The sequence below is a fragment of the Eurypyga helias genome, unplaced genomic scaffold (assembly GCF_000690775.1).
Source record: "Eurypyga helias isolate BGI_N326 unplaced genomic scaffold, ASM69077v1 scaffold35695, whole genome shotgun sequence".
NCBI classification, from domain to species: Eukaryota; Metazoa; Chordata; class Aves; order Eurypygiformes; family Eurypygidae; genus Eurypyga; species Eurypyga helias.
The window spans coordinates 23,901-33,732 of record NW_010253987.1 but is presented as its reverse complement, the minus strand read 5'-3'; the positions used below and the strand labels follow the sequence as shown (position 1 = coordinate 33,732).

At 36.6% G+C, this 9,832-nt stretch overlaps 1 protein-coding gene across 1 annotated transcript in view; it reads right to left on the bottom strand.

Annotated features, from left to right (window-relative positions):
• Window positions 1-9,832, bottom strand: part of WDPCP (WD repeat containing planar cell polarity effector) — a gene marked incomplete at both ends in the record, with an annotated part of 36,446 nt that overhangs the window by 3,251 nt on the left and 23,363 nt on the right. Inside the window, one exon of the mRNA XM_010152851.1 lies at window positions 3,798-4,407. Coding sequence (XP_010151153.1) covers window positions 3,798-4,407 — 610 coding nt within the window. The remainder of the gene's footprint in view (window positions 1-3,797; window positions 4,408-9,832) is intronic.

The following is a 9,832-nucleotide window of genomic DNA, read 5'->3' as shown; positions in this document are numbered from 1 at the left end:
GGGAAATACTGCTGGACAACACTAAAAAACTAGCATTTGTCTTAAAGAAATGTACCTTGGTATACAAGTTTACAGCAGCTTAAACTTCAAAGCAGCAGTTATGCGATTACTCTCCATATTGCAATTGCTCTAGAACTTATTGCTATCTTGGAAAAATTCACTAAGTGAAGCATTTCTTCTGTGAGGGGATATCATGAGATATCAACATATGAATTACAGTTGCACATGAAACTAAGAACATGCTTGCCATAAGGGAAAAAATGAGCAATACACTGCTCACTCTACGAGAACATGATTTATCTGCAGCACTCCGTAGAAATTAAAAGAGACTCAGATTTTCCTGACTTGTAGGTTTCAGCTTCTGAACAGAAAAGGTGACTGAAAAGCTGCAGAGAGTAACATTATTTATGGTCTCTGACTACCCATATGATCATGTGACACAGTTCACACATGGAATTTTAGCAATTCTTGCTTGCTTTGGATCACTGTGATGGAAGTATTCTTTATCACTATTACTCCAGATATTAGAAAAAGACCAGAAGAAATTTACTGTTCCCCTCTCTTTAAAATAATTTTTTTTTTCCCCTCAATTTATATTTTGATGTCATTTGTTAAGACTAATTTTAAGGAAAAAATTCTGGTAAGAAAGGAAACAAGCTGAATTTCAATACTGATATTAAAGGCATAGGATGGCTGGGGAAAAAATTCTGATAACAGAGAAAAGCAGACCTAATACATAGAAAGCATACCTAACAAAATTTTCATAAATGTAGTTGTGAATATTGTTTGTGATGTAAAACAAGAATTGAGGGGAAAAAAGTAGAGGAAAACATCTGACTATAGCTCCAGCACAAGTCACCTGCTAGCATCTTGCATATGGAGATCTGACGCTTTGGGGGAAAAAAGCTTAGATATTTATTTTTTGTAATAGAGAATACTTCAGTTTTGTAGTGTCATTAATGACAAGGCATGGTTGACATTGTATTTCACTTTACATTTGCATGTATTAAAGCTTATGGACATTATACTGTATAATAGTCACGTTTAACCTGTGTGTATGTGATATTATCTAATTGTTATGGTAGACTTTATTCTTCCTAAATGTTTAGTGTTTTTAAAGTATTACATAAGTTGGACAACCTTCACATGAATCACTAACTCAAGATGAAAATACTCATTTGCATGCTAATTAAATTTAATACTACATTTAAAATGTATTTTGAGGCCAGCAGTGCTGAACCACTGGCACCATTACCAGATTTGGCATTATCCAAGATCTGGGTTGACATCAACGACAAGAAGCCGCAACGCTTTTGAAAGTGTGTTTGGCATTAGGCACCAAAAATATTTGCCGCTGATGTTTGAGGGTAAATTTAATATGAATCTTTTCCTGAAATAAATCTGGCTAGACAGCACAATGGAGAATTCACGGAACTTGTCCAAAAATCATACTATGTCATCTGGAAGTTAAAAACATATTTTCCTACTCTCACTGACATAATTTCTTAACAGACTTTTATGGGAAACAATTCCAAGCCATGAGTTAATTATTGATTTTATTTCAGTTCTGAATGCCTGTCTGGGTTTTGCTGTCATGGACCCCTAAATTTTTCTGTAAAATTTATATTTGCATTCTTCTTTAAATAGCAGAGACCTAAAAACTGCTGAGATTGAGAAAAGTGTCTGAGTCATCAACACAGCATTACCTTGGTAGTCTGGCAAACTGAGAAGAAGAGGGTTAAAGCTGAAAATCAGGATGCAATAGAAAACACCATAATTTTTGCACTGTGGACTACAAAAAGGAAGGAAGGGAGGGAAGGATAGAGAGAGCTTTGCCTTCTTCCTAGAACAATTTTCACAGTAATTATGCAGAATGAATTTTAAAATGTGATAACTTTCAGCTGTAGAGGTCAACATCTTCCCATTTGGATGCTTGACTTCTCCTGGGTGGTGCGCTTCCAGGCAACCTGCTTGGGAAAAAGAGGTGACAGCCAACTCACTGCCTAATTGATTTAGGAACGGTGCCCAGGGAGATGGTCCAATTAAGTTTACAAGCTGGCAATTAGCAGGAAAGGCCTCTAAATCCCTGCACTGAGAGCCTGCTTGCCTTCATAAGAACATAAATGTGCTAAAGATAGCAAGGGGAAAGCTGTGCTTTCTGGAAAGCTGTTGTGAGAAAACCCCACAGGGGAGGACTGAAGAAAAGCGAGGAAGATGTGGTTAGAGTGCCTTCTGCCTGACAGGTAAGAGGTAATTTAGAGCGCTTTTTTTTTAATGGTCAACATGCACAAAACCATCAAATAGCTGTTATAATTAGTGTTCTGGGGTACTCTGCAACTACTGAGCCTGTCATTAAACATAATGCAGCTGAATCATCTCAAAATAAATTATAACTTGTAAACAGCTTTTTAATAGTATTTTTTCGATAGCAGTAATAATCTGGATCAGTTCCTTTAAAACTATACAACTATAAGCCATTCCAACATTAACTATAAGCCATTCCAATTTTTTTTGTTTTTTGCTATCATCCTATTATTTAATTTATCTTTTTGTAGTGGCATACTTGGTTAAGTTTTTTAAACCCAGTCTTTCAAATGTTTAGGTCTGCAGTACTTTTAGTCTGGGATTTTCCACACAAAAGCACATGCTTGTCTCAGTAAAGAAATAAAGTGGATTTTCAAAACTTACTGTCAGCCTATTTTATTTTATTTTTTTTTAAAGACTTTGTCCTAATCTGAGTACATTTATAGAAAAGAATCACAAAAACTCCTGTAAAGAGCTACAAAGGCAATCCTGTTTCCCTGGACAGACAATGGGCAAAACACTGAAATTTTCCAGGATGAGTATATTCGACATGGCTGTCTGCCCTGCTGAAACACTGGCTTGGTAGTCAGAAGATTTAAGCATGATTGTTTTTTTTAGCTCTCTCAGTGGGTTTACACCACTGTAACTTGCCTGACTTGAATAGAATGAATGCAGCTCTTAATGATGAGCAACTGCAGGGGGTTTATTCTTAGTTCAGCCACTGACTTGTTGCATAACTCTTGGAAAGCCTTTTGCTTTCTTTTACTGCTTCTTGTTAGTCTGTTTGTAAAATAAAGACAGTTGTGGTTTTACTGTCTTAAAGTATTCTTACACTTAAAATGAGAAATGCTATATAAATTCTAAAATTAGTATTGATACTTCTTCCTGTATGCACAACTCCTGGTAAATTAATTGAGATACCAAACTTCTCTGAAGGTTACAAAAACCTTCCTTCTTATGTGAAAGGTCTTCAAGGAAAGGAATGGTGTAACTTTATGTACTGAAGTCAGGAAGAACAGAGTACTCGGAAAAATACACATTATAATGGAAAGGACAACTACACCATACACAAAATAATTTAGGAAATAAAATAGCATTACTATCTTGTAATTAAAATAGCTTATTTTAGCTTCTTAGGGGTATTGCTACAAAATGAATAAAACCCCTAAAATTATATGCTACAGAATAAAATAATTTCCAATATGAGAAACTGTTATGCTTTATTAGTGTAGCAGGGAACATAATGGGACCCTGATCTAACAAAAGAAACAACAACAGTCTGTCAGACTTCACATGAAAAGATACTGTGTGACTGTGAAACATAATGAACTCCTGGGTTCACATCTTCAGGTATCACTGGAACTACAAGCTCTTAAGGCTATGGTCCCATGTATCTAAAATGAGGGTGTTGCTTTCAAACTACAAAAAACTTGTACAAGGTACAAATGTTTCTTTGAGAATGCAAGATTCAACAGGTGTGCTCAGCAACTTACCAAGTTTAAAGTGAAGTACTCCTAAGGGTCCTTTGTTGAATCTAACCAACAAAAGATCATGAATATCTGTGCCATCAGTGCTGGCAGATGGAACTTGAGGAGCAGCCCACTGAATCTGGATGAGGCTGCTAGGCACATCGAAGTGTTTATTGAATTGTAGAGTCGCCTCAGGTGAATAGTCTTGTGCCAAGAGCTGAATTTTAATTGGGGACAGTGCCGTGTCAAAAAGTTGCAGCTCCCCTTGAGAGCTGCCAACCATGAATATGGCTCCGGAAGGGTGGTAGGCTATTAAAGCAGGCAACAGTTCTGCTTGGGCTAATAGAGTCACTTGGTTGTAGGCTTCATACAGAATTACTGATGAATCCTCACAACCCAGGACTAGTTTGTCTTCTGTATCATCTCTGCAACAGCTGATGGCCTTGGATCGTAGTGGTATTCTGGTGACTGCTGCACACTGAATTTTGTTCCTAACACACTTGTAGACGCAGCTGTCAGCCATGGGCTCTTTGTCTGCCGAGATGGAGTGCTCCACTGTGTAAACCTGATAAGGTTGATTAGTGCTGAAGCTAGCATCGAGTGGATCCCATTCTGTACGGACGTAACTCAGAACCTGAAAAAAATCCAAAATGTTTTCCTAGTAATCTGTAGCAATTTATTCTTACTCGGGCAATTTAAATAACATACTGTTGCAAATATGCTTTCTCATGAGTCAGTAAACTAAAAGAAACATGCATTTTAGAAATTGAGTTGTAAACTCAACTGTTCTAACTTTTAAAATATTAATTCCTTTGATTTAAAAACCCTACCATATAGTTTGAGCCATATTTGTTTGTCTGGAGTGCAGAACAGAAGACAAAAAGAGGGGATTGAACTAACAGTGCTGTTAAAAGGAGAAATTAGCAGCTGACTGATATAAAAGAATAATTGATTATTCACAAGTAGAGTGGGAGAGAAATCCCAAAATTTCTAGAAAAATTTATAATCGGTTACTCTGAGCATGAGTAGAGGGTTTTTGATCAATTTGCTCTGGGCCATGATAACAGAATATATAACACTATAATGGTAGAAACAATGGCATGTTTAAATGATGTATACCATACATGGCCAAATGAGTAGGAGGTTGATGTTCTTTGGTGCCATATAGCTTTAGATGCAAAATAAATGAATCTGTGACAGCAGAAAAGAGGGACCATTTAGGGGTACTTGAAGGTTGAATTAACTGGAAGAAGAACACAAAGACAGAATAGGACAGTAATTTTGGAAGCCCCTTCTTTTGACTCCAGGTGGTACGGAAGTATCACTAACTCAGAAAGGGGTAATGTGATTAAAAGGCAGAGACAGGGTGAGGGAGGAAATCTGGACATTTCAGGTTGAAAACAGAAATAGACTCATAATGTCAACACAGTTTAAATTTGATTTCCACAGAACACAAGACCAACTGAACATATAATTTAGCCTTTCATCCTGCAAAGGAAGAGAGTAAGAAATGAAGTTTCTTTATTTTTGGCATACCACCCATTATTTTAGAAGAAACTGATGAATTTATAAACAAGTTATTTGGGATGTTGATCAGACTGATTAAGATGTTTTGTTATGGTAGTTTACTTATTTTGTCAGCAAAAGGTTTTCTCATTCAAAAGAAAGAAAAAAGGATTATTGCAATTCTGTGGCTGCAAACCAGCTGTCAAAAGTCTTAGCTACTTTGAGTAGTTAGGGACATGCAAAGAACCACTTAATGCAAAAAACATCTAATACAGAAGCAAATGCATACAACTTGTGAAAACTAGGTAAACTGATTGCAACAAAGTAGTGATCAATGGAAATATATACCAAAGATTAAATTACTTATTTAGTCTGAAAAATATTTTCTCATCTCTACCGTTTCCTCACCAATGACTTAGCCTCTGCAACTAGTCATTTATGCCCACAAAATGTGCAGTGGCTACTGTGAAGATGTTAGAACTGCTGAAATGTGTAGCTTATTAGGGTGTTAAATTGCATAGAAAGAAACCCGTAAAAGAGGTTACTGTGGACAAAGGATTACTGCAACCACAGAGCTCTCTAACCCCAAATAAAGACAAGGTGAAGTGTTATTGTCAGTTCTGCAGTTCTCCCTAAGAGTATGTAGAGAGACCCAGGTAGCTGCCTTTCAAATACGTGAAATAGAAATCTTGCCCAAGCAAGTCCTCAAAGCTTTCATAACTTCAGTGAAATGAGCCTTGAGGCCCTCTGGGACTCAGATTTCTGTGTTCCTGTGGCAGGTTTCAATGCACTGCATTATGCATCGACATATTTTGATCCAAAACTAGTGCTCCTCTGTAGACATCTCCTCACAAGCTACAAGAAAATTCACAAAGATCCACACAATAATCAAGCCTATGAGAGATGAAAGACTGAAAGCACTATTAAATTCTGAAGAAAGACTCGCCTTGAAGGTTAAGACAATAGAGAAGAAAACAAGAGAAACATGGATTTTACAACTCCATAGGAGCGACGGCTGGAAAACAGCAACAGAAATGGTCACAGAGGAATAAATGTTGTCATCTGATCATTTGAGAGTCAGCAAGCAAACTGAATCCAATTAATAATTGTGTTCTGCCTTGTTAGAGCAAAAGTGGGACAAAACGTTGAATTTAAAAAGAAATTAAATCTTGTATTTTGGATGTCTAATTAAATGAGCCTTGAGATGAGAAGCTTCCTAGCTTCACATAATTTTGAGAGCAAATCTGTGAAATGAAGTCTAGGCTAGGGCTGGTTACTGTCTATAAAGCAATTCTAAACTAGGAAAAAGTTTCTGCAAGGCGAGAAAGAATATTTGCTGCATCTCACTATGTAAGTTTTGACATAATGTTTACACAAATTACAGGAAAATTTTCTAGACACTACGGTTCATTTTCTTGTTTTCAGCCAGAATAACATTTCTCCTTAGATTGGAACAAATAAACTGCTTCTCATGCATCAGTGGCCTCATGTGACTCCTGGAGGAAGAGTACCAAGCCGAGAGACCTCTTTGTTCTGGTTTCCAGTTTTGCTGAATGTAGCCGGTATTTGGCACTCTGAAGGGGGGGTGGTGGGGTGGGGAAGGAAGGATATTCGCTTTCATCTGAGAGGGAAGATTAGAGTTTCTCTGTCAGAAATTACTTTTATTATTAATTCTTCATGCTGCGAACTGGAAAACTAAAGGACACATAAAACTACAGAAACATGTTAATAAAACTAATATAATGCTTTTGAAAAATATGAAGTCTAACAATCAAAAATAATGTTTTTCCAATAGGATGGTATTCCATTACCTGCCAATTGTTTTTCTACCTGGTAAGTTGCCACATGCTAGTAACTGTAGTGCACACAGTGCTTTAGCGGTCCATTTAAAGGAATCCACTGGGATTCCTTCCTGGTGAGCTGTAGTTCTCTGCAACCCTAAAGCAGAACATTAAAATAGCAATATATCTTTAAGTTAACAAAACAACTGCTTGGGGAGTGGGAAGGCAAAACCCTCAGAAGTCGGTAGGACAACTGTAGGTTTGAGCAGGAGGGGACAGGGCAGTGGACTGAAAAAGACAGAGACGTAATATCACATGGAGGGGTGTATAATCCCATTCAACATTAAGTGCTTTCCATAAATCTTGGACTAAGCACTTGGCCTTGGATTTCAATGGAAGATTTCTGGAAGTACTTTGCATTAAATAAAAACAATTGCTTTCTGTAAAAGAAAGAAATAATGAAAATTTTAACAGTTCCTCTTAGTTTTGTGACACATACGCTACAAAGATATACTAAATGTATTTAAATATTGTCCACACAATTTATGCATATTTCCCTTAATAACGTGGCAGTCACACACTGCTTCTGCACATTTATATTGTTTTCCCCTTGCAGTACTTGCCTGTGCTCTGCATCAGCTAATCAGCAGTATGAGGGATAGTATACATGTCAAGCTCTCAAATCCTAGAGTCAGAAATCATAACAATCCAAGTACAGGAATCTGTTAATCTTTTAGAGTAAGAGGCCTGAAGTATGCTAGTTAAAATTCTTTCTTTCATTTTATATTTTAAAGAATAGCACTAGCTTGTGTGGGTAATATCATTCTTCTCAGTGCAAATCTTTGAACATTTAAAATGGAAATATTTTGCATAGAGTGCTGGGAAAGGATAAAGTCCACATATCAAAACAAATAAGAGTTTTAACCAGTAGTTCTTAAGCAGAAAATTGGCTTACCAGGCAGATAAAAAAAGAAAACAAAAGAAACAGAGAAAAAAGCTTGCTGTGACTGAATTGTGTGTCTTTCAGATGAGAAAAATGTTTAATTTATTTTATGGATGTTAAAAAAATGCTTATTTAATTTCACACAGGGAGGCTCCAAATAACAACAGACACTTTAATTAGAAATGTAGAGTGGGATGTGTAGTGCACACTAGAGTAAAACAGTTTTAAATATAGCACCGTGAAGGTGGAAGGAAAAAAATCGACCCACTCTATTTTTTCTATTTTTTCTAAAATAATGCAAGGCTCCTACTCTAGTTTACTTATTTGGTTGTATTGTATTTACAGTCCTACGTGCCATCTTATTATTTAGATCTTCAGCCAACACTTACTCTTACTTTCTTTCAAAATCTATGGTCATCTCTATCCCATATTATTCACTGAACTTTTAACCCACAGTGACATAAAGAAATATACATGCTTTACCATAGGCATGTGAGAGGTATTTCAGCTACTCAGTCACACACCGTAGATGTTTTCTGAGTGTTACAGTAATTGCAGGATACCTCACTCTTAAACATCTGTTGCATTTATTTCACAAGTTTCAGGCACAACGTGGAAGCAATAACTACTAAATATTATCTCTTGGGAGAAAGAAAAAAAATATTCTCTCTCAGGCAAATTACTTTTTCCACTAGATCGAAGTATAATTTCAGTGATTCTCACTAGCACCAAATGGAGAGAAAATAAACATGGCAAAGACAAATGCAAAGTGCTACAGTAACTGAGCCCTGGCATCATCACCTCCTGTTAATTTATGTTTGCAGAATAAAGTTCATGTTGATTTTAACATGACTTTCTCTCAATGCATTTAATTCAAGGATGATTTCACATCCAATCCTATTTATTCATAACAAATTGTTTGAAATGATTTCTGGAAGATTCATCTGCTGGTTTTGAAATAAAAATACCAGCATTATCTCCACAGGGAGACCATTTAAATAACATCCTTGATCACTGGTACTTTTACAAAGAGAAAACAAACAAAACCCAAATAACAAAATAAATAAATTGCAGAATGGATGAGTTTACTGGAGGAAATCAATGCATGCAAGAAAGCAGACAAAGGTTCAAGACACCTACTCCTGCAGCAACACGCATGCATGGATATAAATGTACATCGCACACAAAAGCAAAGTTGTATCTTAAAAAGAAAAGGACTTGTGTCTCTTCAGGGGAAACTGTTCACCAAATTTTACAGCATTCAATACAGTAAACACTGATCTCAGAGAAAAAAAAATTATTAAGGGCATAAAACACTTCAAGATGTGCAGGAAAAACTTATTTCTGGTTTTACAGGAATATCTACCTTTAGCCTTGATAGCAGCAAATGTTAAAGCATAAAGCCACACAGCACAATTCACATAAAATCTATAGTGTATTTAAAATGTATTTTCTCCATTAAAGTCAAAAGCAGCTCAAGTACACGATACCCCAAACACTGTATGTGTGATGTAAATCATCTCAATGCAGCAGGTGCAGTTACAGGATGTTACCATGATGCGGGGTTGAGTTGCCTTGGCCCAGAGCTATTCCTGTCCTCATCCTAATAAACACTCTTCTGGTGGGCAACTCAGAATTCTTCCAGGGTGGAAACAGTGTCACCTAAGTGCCACAACAATAGAAGAGTCAGTAGCTGGCAGATGTTTTTGTGGTTTTTGCAGGTCAGCACCAAGGTGCTGTAGAATGGCTGTGGGTAGCACCCACTCATTTCCTTGGGCTTGGTTTACTTTTTCATAAAAACAATATGTCAAACAGCTCTTTATGGGCTA